General features: G+C 33.2%; 1 protein-coding gene across 1 annotated transcript; it reads left to right on the top strand.

Moving 5' to 3' along the window:
• The first annotated feature begins 1,115 nt into the window (after positions 1-1,115).
• Positions 1,116-16,197, top strand: LOC114173071 (protein ENHANCED DISEASE RESISTANCE 2-like). The gene is made up of 22 exons (XM_028057287.2): positions 1,116-1,835; positions 2,184-2,258; positions 3,554-3,607; positions 3,756-3,821; positions 4,058-4,161; positions 4,483-4,550; positions 4,636-4,752; positions 4,884-4,924; positions 5,004-5,104; positions 6,599-6,694; positions 7,033-7,097; positions 7,380-7,451; positions 8,229-8,384; positions 8,598-8,830; positions 8,916-8,955; positions 9,090-9,244; positions 9,329-9,430; positions 10,564-10,608; positions 10,698-10,838; positions 12,902-12,997; positions 13,108-13,209; positions 15,658-16,197. Exons 1-22 carry the CDS (start codon positions 1,695-1,697, stop codon positions 15,763-15,765), a joined length of 2,178 nt encoding a protein of 725 aa, XP_027913088.2. The 5' UTR covers positions 1,116-1,694; the 3' UTR covers positions 15,766-16,197.
• The last annotated feature ends 1,957 nt before the right edge of the window (positions 16,198-18,154 follow it).

Here is an 18,154-nt window from a genome sequence, read left to right as displayed (position 1 = left end):
TTATTAAAATAAGAAACAGTTGCATGATCAATTATGCAACTCGTGATAAATTATGAGAATATTTCCAGTTATGAAAATAACAAATTTATAATATGTAAACCGAAAAATTTAAGGAACAAAATCTATTTAATAGTTTAACTTATTTATCAAATAATTGTCGTATAAAGTGAATATCATTTTTCCAAACACTTCAAAACAAGACGTTTTTGGCATTTTTTATTTTCAAATCACGAAAGTTCTTGTTCAGAAAATTAAAAAAAAATATATTTTTTATAATTTTAATTTTTTATAAATAATGCATGTCACTAAATATTAAAAAACACAGAGTGACTACGACTTTCGAATCTATTATATGAACTTGTAACTATTATTACACACTACTTTTCTCTTTTATACTCTTTTATTTCAAAATTAACACATTACAATATATAAAATAAAAATATTACTACAAAGTATATCAAATATAATTCAAATGAGTTTTAAAATTAAAATTTAATACAAAATGCGATAAGCCTTATATTTTCGTTACTTACAATACAACCTATTTTACTAAAATACCAATTAGGTACAAATACTACAAACATATCATTAAATACAGGAGTTAAAAAAATAATTAGATTTTACATTCTAGTTTTTTTAGAGAACCCAGGATTATATATATATATATATATATATATATACATTTTTCTAATTAAGTTGTTTTAGTTTTACAAGTGTGTGTGCATACATAGATAAATAATAATTAATTACAATTATTTTTCCTGGTTTGAGATTTCAATAATGTCTGGCTTAGCTGTCGACACTCCACACAGTGAGGCGCACAAATTAATTCCAATTCCTAATCCCACTACACTGCACTGCATCTCATCACTGTACCTGCGTAAATTAGTGTCCAACCGCACCACCACAATGACCATAACCCCAATACAAACAAAAACCGCAATTGCTTTTCACCCGGGTCAAATCTGTAATATCACAAATGCAAAATATCACGTGGGACCCACCTCTCTTTTCATCACATCCTCCTCAAACAGTGATTACTAGTTAACTCTCTAATTAACATTAAACTGGTCTGGTGGAGACTATTAGAAGGAAAAAACGAGAATGAGGACGCCACCTTTGTTCAAAAATGGAGAAAGTGTCACGGCGCCATCACGCATTTAACCCACACGGTCCAATTCAAACATGCCACGTGGCAAGTGCTGCTCGCGGTCACAGCCTTTTCTAACTTACGTGGGATCTCACACTTGCGCTAATTAGAATACAACAGAATCTCTTCTTCACATTCTCTCTCTTTCTTCTTCTTTCTCTCTCGACAGACACCGTTCCTCTGTGCGTCGTCGTTTCACCGATCTCATCGACGCTGATCGCGGCAGAACGAAATCTAAGTAGAAGGAGGAGGCGGAAGGTTATGGCAATTGGTGGAGAGTAACCGTGATTTGTGCCAATGCGGAATTTGAGTACCGAATCGTGAGTTTGTGGCTCGTTCTGCGAAAGTTGAGTGAAGTCGCTGGTTCTGTGATCCTCTGTCTCGGGCGCCAGTGATGAGTCGTCGGGCTCCATAGGAGCTCGCAATTGATCTTGCCGAAGCAGAGATTCCCTGTCTCTTGCTTCCGGCTGAAACCGCGTCCGAATTTTTGTCGCTTTTTTTGGTTTTCTGAATTTGGAATTTGAAGTTCTCGTTGGGGGGAACGATGTCGTCGAAGATTGTGTACGAAGGGTGGATGGTGAGGTATGGCCGGCGGAAGATCGGGCGATCGTTCATCCACATGAGGTACTTCGTGTTGGAGTCGCGGCTGCTCGCGTATTACAAGAGGAAACCACAGGATAATCAGGTGGTTCTATTTGTTTTTCTTTTCGTGTGGGTGGAATTTCTCTTCTTCGATTGGGTTTTTTCGGGGAATTCCGCTATTATTATTATTATTTTTTGTTTGAATTTGTTTTGGTTGCTGAAGTTTCCACTCCCGGAGTTACCTTTTGGGATACTCTATGGAGAAGGATAGGGAATTTGCGATATTGCTTTTTCACTTTTACAATTTCTTTATGCTTCCTAAATTTCTTTTTGTTTTTTGGTTTTGGTTTTGGTTTTTTATCTTTTACTTTGTGGGAGGAGGGCCGTGTGTCGGAGAGTGGATGCTGCTGGAAAACTTGACGAGATGAACTTGTTTTTATTCTTTTGTTAGGTCCCAATTAAAACACTGCTAATTGACGGCAACTGCAGAGTGGAGGATAGAGGCTTAAAGACTCATCATGGACATGTGAGTTCTGCAATTAAACGTGGACACTAGCACATACAAAATTATTTATTTGTTGGTATCTCTGCTTGCACTAGCACATACAGAATTATTTATTTGTTGGTATCTCTGCTTGCTGCGTGAGCCTTCTGGTCTTGAAATAATCCTTGAAGCGATCTGTACTTGTATACTTGGTTTGGATGTCTCAATTTTTAATTCGATTATTGAAATTGAATATGCTAATGGAGGGCAACTGAATGGTTGAAGCGAGGAGATGTTCTGGAATGATTTATGGTATGTGATGTAAGGACGGATCTTTCAACTATACCAATGACTTTTAATAAAACAAAGGAAAAACAAACGAGCCTCAGAGTCTTTTTATGAGTAATGCTATTTGACGAGTAAAGCTAGGAATTCGTAGTTTTATGCACATAAAAATTAACACCCCTTTTTATGTACTGTTAAATATACTCATGGAGCCTGGATTGGGGTCCTGTATTGTCCAAGACAGATTAGTATTTTTTTTTTTCTTTTTAGCTTAAGGAAGAAATTTGTTACAAGAAAATAATTCTAAATTAAGAGGACAAGGTACCATTCTTCAACGTCTCCACAAAAGAAGAAAGAATTCTAAAAGGAAAATGTACAAAAACTTTGCAAATCTCTCTCCTTATCTACCGGAGAAATCTCCTGATCAGGTGTATATTCTGATCATCATGGGAGAGCTGTGATATAATCCTCTCCATTGTCGTCAAACTTGTAAGTTAACTCATGGATTTGCCTGAGTTTACATTTAAACCGAATTTTTGTTTAATCCTGTCCGTAGCTTAGCACATTGTTCAGATTCAAATCAAACCTTTCCAGCCGAGTTGTGCACTTGAATGAGAGGTATTTGTGTTCACCTGATACAGGGACCAGTAACCAGTAACCAAGTTATATTTAGCCATAGTGTAAAGTAGTCAGAAATTCCTCTTTTTAATGAATAATTTCTGAAGAGGTAAGGACATGTCAAGAATTTTGATGGCATGTTTTTTCTCCTTTTAATGAAAAGTTCAATAAAACAAATTGACTGTTGATATTATTTTGAAAGTAGCATATGCTGGCTTTTGCTAGTTATATTTGTAGTTAGAATATTGACAATGATTTTGTTCTCTCTATTTGCCCTCAACTATTTACTTCTTTTTGTGCAGATGGTTTATGTTTTGTCTTTTTACATCAAGAAAGAAAAAAACCATCAATTATTTAAACTATATTAAAATTTCCATGTTGACAATGATTTTGTTCTCCTATTTGCGTCCAACTATTTTCTTCTTTTTGTGCAGATGGTTTATGTTTTGTCTGTTTACAACAAGAAAGAAAAGAACCATCGAATTATGGTTAGTGGATTTTCCTCATTCATATATCCAGCATATATTTGTTCCCTTTTGTCCATAATTGCCAATATGCCTTTTCGTTCTATTATTATTATTATTATAATTTTGCTTTTTCTGAGTAAATACTTTATTACTCTGGTTTGTACTGCAGATGGCAGCATTTAACATCCAAGAGGCCCTGATTTGGAAGGAAAAAATAGAGTATGTTATTGATCAGGTCTGTTTCAAAAGGTTGCACAACCCTATTATGGCCATTGATTGTGGATTGATATCCATGTTCCTAAATTTTTTGTTAAAGTTTATCTCCCTGATGTACATTGACTTGAAATATGAAAAACATTTACTTGGTACAAAGATAAAAGAATGCATTGCAATTTAATTTGGTGAGTCCATTTTAGAAGGACATGCTTTCTGGTTGTGTAAGTTGATGCTATTGAACTTTGATGCATGCAGCACCAGGGAGCTCAACCGTCAAATGGCAACAAATATATTTCTTTTGAGTACAAATCTGGTATGGACAATGGAAAGACAGCTTCTTCCTCAGATCGTGAAAGCCAGTAAGTAGTTTTGTCCTTTGCTTTTAATCCTCATACTGTTTATTGAATATGGCAATGGGTTCAGTTTACCTGCTTGTGCTGTTGTTTCAGATGTTGTTAAATTGTGTATGTCTTCCTTCAAATTGTTTCCAATGTCCATTTTTCTGGAGAGTCTACTGAAATAATTGATTTAAACATACTGGAATATGATTTAGTATTTTCGGCCACTTTTATTTCACTGCTGAGCAAATAGCTCCTGTGTAGATAATTACCGGGTACCAATGTTTTTGTGCATATCCTCCTATACATTCATAACATCCAATATATTTTTTGGATCACCAGGTTCAGTGCTCAGGAGGATGAAGATGATCCTCATCCTAATTTGTTAAGAAGGACAACAATTGGAAATGGTTTACTCTATATCCTTACAGCTTTGTGGGTTTGTAATTAGTCTGCCCCAGTCTATATTTAAACTTTTCCTTTCTTGAGATGCAGGCCCTCCTGAATCAGTTTTTGACTGGACACGGGAAATAGATTCGGATTTGTCAAATCAGAATATCAACAACCAAGCATTCTCAAGAAAGCATTGGCGTCTTTTACAATGTCAAGATGGTTTGCTACATTTAATTACATGAGTGCAATTTTCTATCTCGATTACATAAAAGTTTAAATATTCTAGTGTTAAATTATTGGATAAGCAGTAGTTGCATGAACTGACACGATTTTCTTTCTGAAATTTGCAGGACTTCGTATTTTTGAAGAACTTGTTGAAGTTGATTACCTTGTATGTTATTTACTGTCTTTCTTTAATTAAATGGTATACTACATTCATGTTTGTTATTTTCATATGCTTCTTTATGTAGCCAAGGAGCTGCAGTAGAGCTATGAAGGCAGTAGGTGTTGTGGAGGCGACTTGTGAAGAAATTTTTGAACTTGTGATGAGCATGGATGGGACACGGTTTGAGTAGGTTTTCTGTAGAATTACCACCGTTTTCTGTGTTTCTGTGTAATTGTTGCTGTCATGCATGATGTATGGCAGATTGTTATTCATTGTTGTTTCTGGAGAAATATTGTCGTGATGTGTACGAGAGAGCAATTAGGTTTGACACTTTAAGAAGTTGTGATGTCATCTAATACTACTTTAGATGGATTCAGTTTGAACAAACATCTCGAAACCCATTTATGATATATATATATATATGTGTGTGTGTGTGTGTGTGTGTATGTATATGGGAAGAAAATAAAATGAATCAAAGAGTAAATAAATCAAAATTTTCTTTAATTTAAAATTAACTTAAACTTCTAAAATTTTCCTATGCTTTCTCATTTAATCAGCCCCTATAAACTTAACAATAATTAAAATTCTTTTCTTAGAAAAGTCTTTATAGTAGGTTTTACAACTAAAAAATTCCCATAAACTAGAAATTAATCCAAACTGGGCCTTACTGTAGTTAAAGGAACCAGAACTTGTGCCCAAGGTTCTAAGGCAAGACTGTAGCAGGGGTGAGCTATTCTTGGCACCTTAGGAGTGCCTTTCCTGTTACGGCTAGTTATGCCTCTAGACCCTAGTTTCCTATAAAAAACAGTAAAGAACTCTGAAAGCAAAATAATCTAATTTAGTAACTTAGATGCTAAATGGGTTACAGTTGCCAGTGTTAATAAAAATACTAGGGTAGACTGGGTAAGAAGGTGAATGAGCCATTGCTATGTCATAATGTGGCACTATTGGAGTTGAAAACTATTTACATTCTTTTGTGCTCTTCCTATGACTAATATAATTTTTTTCTGTTAAATTTTTGACTGGTGGGAACTTAGAATGTTCAGCTGAATAAGTTTAATGGACAAACAATATATTATGAGTGGAAGTTTTTGGGAATATATTGGAGTAACACCTATTTAGAAGATTATAGAAGATTGCCTAAGATGGCTTTTGGTTATGTGAGGGAAAGAGCTGAGGACCAACAGAGGTCATGGTGTGAAAGGTGGACCAAAAGGTTGAGCATTACACAAAAATGGTAGAGGAAACCAAAGAAAAGAATAGGCAAAAAAACCATTGAAAATTTTGAATGAATTAATTGGGAGTTTGGTTTTCTTAAAGGTCAATTTATGCCATATGATCCATATGGCTGACCCAACAAAGTGGTTTAACACTTGGTTGTTAACTTGTTATTATAGATGATGAACTGATGAGTCTTATTAAAAAAAATTTATTTGATGAAAATCGAGGACTGTGGTGCAAATTTGTTTAGTTTTGATTGCAAGGTAAGACAGGTAGTTAGTTTGAAACCTCTAATATCTTTTTCGTAGATGATAAATTAATTTTCTTTTCAGATGATGTTATAGTTATCACTTGAATTAAATTAAATATTCACTGCAAACACAATTATTTTTAGATATTTGATGTTCCACAGTTCTGCAAATAAATTTTGTTTGCTTCTTATTATTTGCATGTCTGCAGATGGGATTGCAGTTTCCTACATGGTAGTTTAGTTGAGGAGGTGGATGGGCATACGGCAGTTCTTTATCATCGACTTCAGCTAGATTGGTTCCCAATGTATAAATAATCTATCTTCTGACATTTGTAATTGTTTGTAAATTATATTTGTTAAACTTGTTCAACTATTTTCACATAAATCAGTGATGAATGAAAATGTGTTTTTTTGAATAACCGATTTTTCTTGTATTGTGTTGTAAGTTTTCTGGATAAATTGTTTTATTTCTTGACATGTGAACCAATATTTAGGGCTCCCACTGCTTAAATTTGATTTTTTATTTTTTGTATATATAAAAGCATGATTTGAGACTCAATAAATAGTTAAGAAAGGGTTATTCATCTACAAATTGAGTTGGCCAACTCTCTTGACTGTCACTGCTATGTATTTATCATTGCAGGTTTGTGTGGCCCCGTGATCTTTGTTATGTACGATATTGGCGCCGAAATGATGATGGAAGTTATGGTAGGAATCTACTTCTTTTGTTCTAAGTTTTTGGTACTGTTCATACTTGGAAGGACTTGCTAACGATGACACTTATTAAGGAAACAAAAGAAAGAGAGTTTGAAATAAAAATAATAGTTAATTATATTGGGAACTCAAACATGTAATACTTCTCTTTGCGTTGTCAAACAGATTTGATGGCCACTATTGACTATTTCCCAATTGATGCTTCTAAAGAACTCTTTACAGAATTTTGTGTTTATTACTTGTGGAAGTTTGCGTTGATGTTTCTTCTTCTTGCAGTTGTTCTATTTCGCTCTAGGGAGCATGAAAACTGCAGTCCACAGCCAGGGTGTGTTCGAGCACATATTGAGAGTAAGATTCAATTGCTTGCTTATAGACCTAACTCTGTCCTTCAAAGTTCAAAAGAGTTGGATTCATCTATATTTCAAAGGGTCTTGATGTCCTCAATTTATTATGGATTAGGTTATTCATATTATCTCTCTGGTGTTTTGCTAATAGTTTATTTTAAGGTTCTTGCCTCTTCTGATTTGTGAAAATCTGGATTTTTGCTAAAATCAGGAAGCTTTGATGCCTTTTTTCCTTTCTTTCTTTCTATTGAATCTGTATTATTTACGATTTTCTGCTAAGGAGGACCATTGTTTTAGCTCTTTTCCTCTTGGTATTAATATTTATTTTTCATGAAAAGAAGTAGGATGTTGCATGCATGCATGTGAACACTCCGAATTTTAAATCCTAGAAGGATGGCTGAACTGTGTTTTAACATTTATTAATTTCAATAGAATGAATATATTGTTCTCACAAACTGTTACAATACCTCCAACAGAATGGATAGAATAACAATATTTAATAAGGTAGCATTAACCAGTCAGAATATCATGGAAATTCTGGAGCTGTTTAGCATTTTTTGAGGTTTCCCTCTTTTAATCAGTTGAGGTTTTCTGTCAGCTTAAAGTGAAGATTGATCTTTATGATAATAACCTGATTTTATGTCATTTATTTATCATTATCGTTATTATTAACTAGTTTTCATTAAAGTATTATTTTTTGTTTGTCATTGATGCATCTCATGTAAGTTTTCTTTATGTTTCTTTTTTGAAATTTCTTAGGTCTAAAATCTGCTTTCTACAGGTGGAGGATTTAATATTTCCCCCTTAAAACCTCGAAATGGAAGGCCCAGGACACAAGTCCAGCATCTTATGCAGATTGATCTGAAGGGATGGGGTGTGGGTTACCTGTCATCTTTTCAGCAGTATTGTGTCCGTCAAATGTTAAATAGTGTAGCTGGTGAGTTGATTTCCATTTATGCGGTTTACAATTTTTATACTGAATGATAATGCTCTCCCTTCTATCATCATGGTTTCTTTTATTTACCTTTCTCTATCGATTTGATAATTGAAAGTTTAGAGTGGAGGTTGCCCCATTTTCAATCTCTTTTTCATAGGATAACCTGTTCTGCAATGAGTATCAACATTCTTGTATTTCTTTCTCTTTCTGCAGGTTTACGTGAATGGTTTGCCCAATCAGATGAAAGAAACGCTCATCCAAGAATTCCTGTCATGGTTAACATGTCCTCAACATCTGTTTCTTCAAAGAAGAATCAGAAGCCAAATGATTTTTCTGTCAATCCTTCTTCTCTTGATCAAATGAATTCTGCAAGCAGAAACTCTGCCTTGATAGATGAATATTCTGATGATGAAGAAGATTTTCAAATAGCAGAATCTGAACAAGAGGTTGTATCTACATTTTGCCTTATGTGTATACTTTGGAGGTTTGCTTCATAAATTTTAGCATTAATATTACTATAAAACTTTTCAGGCGTACCAAATTGGTCTTGAGAATGATGTGAAAAGAACAGGTAATTGCTTGCAATACCCTATTCAATTTAATGGTATTACAATTACAAACTTGTGCATGAAGAAATTCACCACGATGATGCATGTTTGTTAGAAGCTCAATTAAATCTTTTCATGATGTTTTCCTAAACTGAAGCTTTGGAAGAAGAACCTGCACATGAAATTGACTTGTCTTCCTTTTCGGGAAATTTGCGTCGGGATGACCGAGATAATGCTCGGGACTGCTGGAAAATTTCTGATGGAAATAACTTTAGAGTCAGAAGCAAGCATTTTTGCTATGACAAGTCGAAGGTATTCATTCTATTTTTATTTTCCACTTTCTGAACAAAGTTTTTCATTGTCTGTGTTCATATTCCTTTGTGGTAAACTTTGAAGGTTCCTGCTGGCAAACATATGCTGGATCTTGTTGCTGTAGATTGGTTTAAGGACTCAAAAAGGATGGACCATGTGGCTAGGCGTCATGGTTGTGCAGCCCAAGTGAGTAATTTAACTTTTTGTTTCTTAATGAAGATTAATGATAGGTGGTTGAAGCTGGGAATTTTGTTACAGAAAATAGGGCTAAACTCTATTACAGAGATAATAGGTCTATCACAAGATAGACTCAACTGAAGAGGAAACAAAAATAGTCCACTGTGAAGGTTGTAGAACTTTTAGGATCTTCAAACCTTCCTGTCCAAAAGTCATTTAGTTACTGAATCCACTATCCCCATCTTTCCCTCTGTTTTATCTATGCTTCGCATAGGAGTAGATACTAACAATCCCAAAAGATCCATTTTGTCTTCTAGGTGGAGATTATTATAAGTATCCTGTAGCAACTGAAAGTTATACCAGGCTCCCTTTGTTTGAAGCACCATAGCCAAGTTATAATTGAAGCATAGTAATTTGATTATTTTCCTTCATATATGTCTGCTACACCTCAGTAATCACACTGTCAGTAGGTTTGTTACTGTACCCGAACGTGTGAAGTAAACATGTGACATGATTGATTTTTCTTACTTAGATATTTGATGGAGTTTATAGTTATGGGAAAATTAAGTTACCTTTTCTCAAGGTTTGTGCTTATTATATACCAGATATCCATCCTATTTGGGAAAAAAATAGCATCCCCGGTTAATTGAAACGGAACATGATGATGCTTGAAAATATAATGAAATTTCATGTAAACTTAGGTATATAATGTTAAATGAAGATGGAGCATCCCTCCCATCTTTTAAATTATCATCATCAATATAATCTCTGTCTCTGTTTTTCTGTACTGAAATTATTCATTGAAATTGAATGTCTGAACCAAAATGGGAATATATACAGCATGCTGCTATTTCTGTATTTTGTGGAATGCTCTCTGGGTTTAAAAGACCCCACACCTACACTATCTTTTAAACACCTTACTTTAGAACAAGACAACCCCCAAACCTGCAAACCCACACACCTGTAACTGAACCACAAAGTAAGGGAGCGTAATATCTTTACTTAAATGGGAGTATTAGCAAGATAATATCTTTACTGAATTTGATTTTCCTTTTTACTATTTATTTAAGTTGTTGGGAGGTTGTTGCATGCCTTTTTTAGGTTTTTCCTGACTATGATCGTAATCTTTTGTTTCTATGTAGGTAGCTTCAGAAAAAGGATTTTTCTCCTTTGTCATTAATCTTCAAGTGAGTTCTTCTGTTCATGTGATTGGATCAACTTTAAACTTCAAAAGTTTAGAGTCAGGAGTAAATGAATCATTGCTCTTTGGTTGTAGGTGCCTGCATCAACACACTATAGTATGGTTTTTTATTTTGTGACAAAGGAGTTAGTTTCTGGATCCCTGTTGCATCGCTTTGTTGATGGTGATGATGAGTTTCGAAACAGCAGGTTTAAGCTTATACCATCAGTCCCTAAGGTATTTACTGAAAATTTTCGTCATTTTAATTTAGGAAACTGTCACTGCTTTATATGATGTATAGATACGACACAAGTATCAGATACTTGTCGTATCCGATACAGTGGTGGTTCGTCTTATATTGAAAAATATAGAAAAATATAGGATGTGACACGTATCTAATACAACCATTCATTTTATATTGAAAAATATATGATGCTATTGTAATTTGTTTTAAATCATACCACAATTGAAAAATCATTACTAAATATTATCCAAATTGGATGTGCTAAATATATTAAAATCAATTGTATATATAAACTGGAATGACAAATTGTAGTTTTAAACATGGTTAAACTAAATGTTTAATTTTGTAGTTTTTAAAATTTTTTAAACTGTTAACTGTACTTTATTTGCTGTTATTGATATTTTAAAACTCAGTTTATACCTTATTTAAAACTATTTTTATTTACTGCTATTATTATTTTGAAAATTTGCTTCAGAAACCATTTAAAATGTATATCGTTGTTAGATGCGAAAAAACAAAAGCTTTAATAAACAGAACAAAACAGAACCCGATTTTTTACAGTGATTATTAACTTTTAGTAAAAGGGGATGGTGTGGGATACTGGGATTCGGCATGGGTAATAAATTCTTCTATTGGATCAACATTTTACTCAAAGGATAATGCAAATTCATCATGTAGAAATAGTTGTAACAGTGCTAACTTCCAAGCACTCTTTCCTCACTTTTTTACATTCAATTGTTGACACACTATTGATATGTGTATCTAAAGATATCTGTGTCAGATTCCTCCACACAGATACAATGCCTTTTTTATATATATATATATAGACAAATTTTAGTTGTTAGTAGTATTATGTTAGTGGGAAGAGTTGAACTCAACCTTTTTCACCCTCTCTTCCAACTTTACCACCAAGGCAACCTTTGATCAACTTTACATTAGAGCTGCCCTTTACTTGTTAATTTTATAATTTGTGGCTGTATCATTATTTTGTTGTTATGTCTTAATATGGGTATGATCATCCTTTGTTTATCGCAAGTGTGGTAGCTGTATGTGTTACTCAAGAGACACTTTAAAAATGTACCATATCCATATGTTTAAACAATGTATACAGTAATGAAAGCCTAATCCCACTAGGCGAGGTTGGATACATAGATTACATGATGCTATTTGGATTGGTTGAAGATTAAAACTTTTAGAAATACCATTTACTATAAGAATCTTCTTAGTGACTTTGAATGCATCTCACAACAACCAATCCTTTTTCCAACTAGATTGGGTTTAGCTACATGGATTAAGTGATTTGATACTGTTGTTTGTTACACATGTGTATAAATCATCATCCAACATATCCTTTTAAATTGTTTTGCTTATTTTTTTTCATGATCTCCCTTTTCCTATAGTTATTGTGTTACCCTTCATTTGCTTAATAAAATGGAAAAATAAGAGTAACAGAACTGATGTCGTAGTGACATACTGGAACAAGATTCACGAATTTTGTTGCTGCATATTCACAATGCATTACATAAGTAAGCAATAAGATAAGTAGTGGGGTTTGAAGTAAGTAGTTGGTTATAAGATAACTTCTTTTCAGATGCCACAAGAAAGAATATACTCGCCTCTCGTTGTGTGGGTCAAAATTCAAACAGAACAAGAACATGTCAGTTCTCCGGAATCAATAATTGCCCAATATAATTGTTTAAACTTGTACCAAATATGGGAATATCATATTCCCAAGTTCACTTTTCCCAAGAATAATTGTACAGTCCTTAAAATAATGTGCGTTAGGTTGATATATGCAGCTTCGTTGCTGACTGTTACCCAGTTGATGTGTATATACATTTTTGGTCTGGCTTAATCCACAGAACCAAATCTCTTATTGTTACCGTATTTTGTTGGTTTTATGACTTTCTTTGATTTTTTTTCCATTTATACTTTTACCCTCTTTTATTTCTTTGCCACTTTTGTTTGTAATTTATAACTACCATCTATCCATAAAGGCTGGAGAAACAAGCATACTTTCTCTTTACACTTATTGATATTCCATCTTAAAATGCAGGGTTCATGGATTGTACGCCAGAGTGTTGGGAGTACTCCTTGTTTGCTGGGAAAGGCAGTTGATTGCAACTACATTCGTGGTCCAAAGTATCTAGAAGTAAGATTTGATTCAAGCTCTTTTTAAATTTGTGTTTGTCTTGTTGAGGAAAGTTTCCCACTAATTAATTGTCTGCTATGATTTTTTAACCAATCACTCTTTAATTGTAGATTGATGTTGATATTGGTTCCTCTACTGTTGCTAATGGAGTTTTGGGGCTGGTTATTGGTGTGATTACAACATTGGTTGTAGATATGGCTTTTCTTGTACAGGTGCGTTAGATATTTTACTAGAAATTAACATCTAAACAAGTCATGGGATTTAAGTCGCAGCAATTGGGCTAGACTAATTTTCTTGTTGCATCTAGTGTGGAACCTTTCATTACGATATTGCAGAAGCTTAATAGCTTTGATAATTGATTTAACATTTATTAATAATACTTGATTTTAGTTCATTTCACCTAGGTAGGTTATGGGTATTTAATTTTCAGATTGTGGATGACAAAAAATCTGCGTTACTATTTTAACGAGTTGTTTTAAATTTCATTACGTGTCATACCCTGCAACTGCTAGGAATTATAAATAATCTATTAAGCTGAGCTAGTTTTGAACCAAAAACAATTTTTAGCAATGTGACAATGTGTTACTCTGCTTTGTCTGTGTATGTTGAAGATTCACTTTGGGTTAAGTTTTATCTGTATTTTCCTTCAAGTTTACATTATTGTTAGATATTTATATATAATAGCAAAAGCATGTCTGCACCTTGTAACATTCTGTTATCACCAAAGCTCCTGCGGAGGCAGAGCAGCAAAATATTTTCTCTAGTGGGGGGCAAAAAATATTTTTATGACTTGAATTTAGAGTTGGAGCAAAACCGGAGTATCATCTCAGGTGATGTATATGTATGTATGTGTGTGTATGTATATATATATATATATATATATATATATATATATATATATATATATATATATATATATATATATATATATAAAAGGTGAGTACAAGTATATCTCAAAGAGGAAGGCTACAACCTATGTTATTTATCTTACAATTAGGTACACCAAAAAAACAACTGTTGCCTATTTGAGGGAGGCTACGTTTTGGGTTGCGTCAAAGATATCTTGGGTCTTCTTCCAAAAATAAGAGTGCATGTCTGAAGGATTTGAGTGTCTCTTAGACATTGGTCTCAGCTGATTTTCCATAAAACAGCAGTTGGTAGTCGAGCTTTTGCCATTAAGAATTATCTTCAGTGGAAATAGCATTAGCTTCCTTTCCTAAGTGGTTATGGTATCCTTGACTTAGAAACCACAAATCTATTGAACCAGACCAAGATAAGTTATTTGTCCAATTGAGTTTTGTAGTTGCAATAATAGGAGTACCAGAAAATGAGAAAACAAAATCCACAGAGGCCATCTCAAAGATAGGGTACACTGTAATGGAGACAAAACGAACATCCATATTAAAGAAAAGCGTGTGACCAAACGTATTGGAACAGAGAACCAAGGTTGGGGGAAAGGGGTCAAAGAACGTCGGTGATTAGCCCCTCACACACTAGATTGGAGCACCCAAAGATTCTTTGTCAAGACCAAATCTAGTGCTTGTTTGGGAGGGTTGGCAGTTGCATGTCAAGGACAGCTAATTGTGTTGTAAGTTGCTCGGTAGACAGCTGCCAGACTGTTGTAAGTGGCTGTATTTCACTAGAAAATTACCAACAGAGTAGGATAGACCTACCTACCACCTTGAATTTAGAGATGGCTGGCCAAAAGTATCGACTCACCTGACGTACATGTGTATATATAGATGAGTACAAGTATATCTCGGAGAAAGGCTACAACCTATGTTCCTTAACATAAAGCTAGGTACACCCAAAACCTGCTTTTATAAAATTTGTGCAACAAAATATTATCACCTATTTCAACATTTAAGTATAAAATTAAAACAAGTTAAAAAAATTTGAGGATGACCATGATATCTCGTGGTCAACCCTGAATCTGCCCCTAACCAACCAGGTGTTGATTTTATGCTTCCACTGTTGTGTTTTGTTTAATATGGTATGGATATTCTGAAATTGAGTGCATTTGATTTTAGGTTAAAAGAAATTTTCACACAAGTAATAATGTTATGCAGACCAAGTAATTAGAGTTTAAATTTGTAAATCTTTAACCACAAATGGCAAGATGGATAGCAAACTTAGCAGTAAAAGTGTGAATGTGGGAGAGGTCGGTGTTGTATTGTGTCCAATTGTCCATCGCTCCACCAATTTGCATATATTATGCTTCGAAGCAGAATTATGATAAAGATATAATAACTATGTTTATTCGTCATTATTAATTTTAACTGCTTAGTTTAGGTCCGAATTTGTTACTTCAAGTATCTGTATCGAAACATACTCTGTTTTTACATTTTACTTAAATACCAGTTTGGTGTGACAATCTTGAATGGGTTAAAAAATTTTAGAGATTTTTCTGTGATTTGTATTTTGAACCAGATGCGTTGGATTATTGGATCATGTTCTTGCCGTGGTCAGTTTTATTGATGAATTTTAATTTTAAATGAGAAATTATTTTATTTATAGCAGCATTACTATTATTATGCTTGTGCATGTGTGCTTGAGAGGTAACAACTGTACATGGTTCTGAACAAATGCTTGACAATGGATTGTATGTTCTTGAGATCTTTTAGTATGTATCATTAAATCATGACAATTGTTATTGACAGGCAAATACTCCTGATGAGTTGCCCGAGAGGCTTATTGGAGCTGTTCGAATTTCTCACTTAGAGCTCAAATCTGCCATCGTCCCAAAACTGGAACCGGATCCATCATGACTAACTCAGTCGTTTCTGTTCTATAGCAAATCATTTGTTAGCAACATGCAAGTGTACCATTTTTTTTCTCTGGGATGTAGGCTCATTGTTTTATAATTGGGTTCTTCTGTTAAACATTAAAAGGAAATTCCTCTTTTCTTTTTCCCCTATTGCTTTTATTAGTTCAATTAAAGTTTTTAAGCTGTTAGGATCTGTATTTTGTCAAAGTATTCATATTCGGATATATTTCATCTGATTATGAAATATTGTTATATAGTTTCAAACATTTTTTTGTAACTCCCAGTAAGTTAGGAGGAAAAAAAGGGAAAGTTCAGTCATTCATCTCGTCATGGAATTTGTTTGTGTAATAATGTACATAGTTTCTCCTCCATGACAACTTCCTCTCCACCAAAGATTGTATCTACATCTTGTAGAAATGCAGTTTCTTTCACATTCCCAAGTTCTATACCTAAAAAGTTTGTATGTGTAGTAACGAGCGAAGAATGAAGTGTGTAATTCTGAGGGTTCTCTTACCTAAGATTATGTTGTTTTATCTTGATTAAGAGTAGTATAGAAATAGAAAAAAGATGTTTTATTTGGATGGATACAAGTAGAAAGGAAAGCACCAGAATTTCACCCTCTATGATTGAAAGAGTGAATAAAGAGAGTAAATAAATTACTTTTATACCAAAAATGTTATATATTATGTTATCATTTTTCTTAATGTAAAAATGTTTTTTTTTTCAATTGTGGGAAGGATTTATTTATCCTTTTAAGAAATCAACAACTTTTTCTTTTCTTTTTAGAGGGTGTTGAAAAACATTTACTTCCTTGAAAGCCTATTTTAATCATGATATATCTGGAAGAGTTTTATTTTTATCAGGTTTGTCAAATTAATTTTTCTTAATCTATATTAGTTCGATTCTATTTATTTTTATTTTTTTATCTACTAATTTCACATTAATGTGTATCTATTATCTGCTCAGTTCTGTTAACAGAGCTTCTGTCACTTTTTTTATATTTGAATTTCATAGTGTCAGTTTTTCCAATTCGTTATGGCAAACCCTAGGTACCAAAATGATCATATTGGCACAACAATCGATGCATCCATACTTCTAGAAACCCATGCTGAAACTTGGCGCCTAGAATGTCAGCATTTCTCTTCATTTCTTTTCATTTCTTTATTCCATCAACTTCTCTATTCCATTACAATATGTTTTTTCTCCTGACCATGTAACCCACCTTAATATGGGACACCACCAACCTGGCATCACCCCTTATGGTTCATGCCAAGAATGAAACCCTGACTCTTTCTTCTTGCAGCCCATAATTTTTAATATTTCTATTTTACTCTTTAGAAATATTTTATTAAAAAACATAATTTTTTATCTTTCTAGTATCTTGTTGGTTTCTTGATTTCGGGTGGTTTCTGCTATTAGAGGAATGACATGTTTAGTATATGAAAAGTAATACTTAAATGACATGTATGCATATGCATAGCTCTTGAAATTGGAAATTGGAAAATAAATTGGGATGCTATTTCCAGTTGTTTTTGTTGATTTTTATTGTTGTAAACTAGTTGAATACTTGACTGGCGAGCGGGAGACAGTTGTGCATGTTAATTATAATTGTATTTATTTTCATTTGTATAATATTTATTATTGTAATTTGAATAAGAATAAAATCGAGACCAACTGTGTTCTAAAAGAATAAAACATAATTTTTTTAAATTGATCTATAAGATATTTTTTTAAGTATTACTAAAGGATCTATATAAAGAAATATACAAAATTTCCTTTTAGTAGTAGAAATTGAGGCAAAATAACTATTAAACGTTTTTTTTAAAGATTTTCTCAAATACAAATAGACAACGAATTAACTTGAAAAAAAAATATATAAATGGTTAGAATATTGTTCCTAATACTGTTTTTATATGACTTAAATTTTTATTGTCTCTCTTTATTTAGCAAAGAAACGAATGTTCATGATTTGATTTTTGACTGTATATTGTCATCGATATAGATGTTATAGTGAAAAAATGTGTCTCATTACCAGATGGATTTGCAGAATCAGAGTCACCTCTTGAAGATTCATAATATTGGAATAACCGTTCACACTAAGAGGCATGACTACCAAATGTGGGAATGTGGCTGTTCTATCTGATATATAAACTGTCTTGAAGTGGTGTGAAAACCTTGGGAAGAAAGTTCTATCACTGAAACGTTTTTTTTTTGTCAGCAAAAAATGAAATAATATTAAAATAGATAATAATACTTTAACCCACTTTTTTTAACTTATTTTTAACCCATCATTCTTATCACCTTAAATCATCATTACAAAACAATTAAAATAGATGATTTAAGAATGATAAGAATGATAAATTGAAAATGAGTCAAAAAAGTGAGTTAAA

This window comes from Vigna unguiculata, chromosome 2 (genome assembly GCF_037176805.1).
Source record: "Vigna unguiculata cultivar grain cowpea cultivar isolate G323 ecotype 2 chromosome 2, ASM3717680v1, whole genome shotgun sequence".
Classification (NCBI taxonomy): domain Eukaryota; kingdom Viridiplantae; phylum Streptophyta; class Magnoliopsida; order Fabales; family Fabaceae; genus Vigna; species Vigna unguiculata.
The sequence above is the reverse complement of the archived record's forward strand: the minus strand, read 5'-3'. Positions and strand labels throughout refer to the sequence as shown.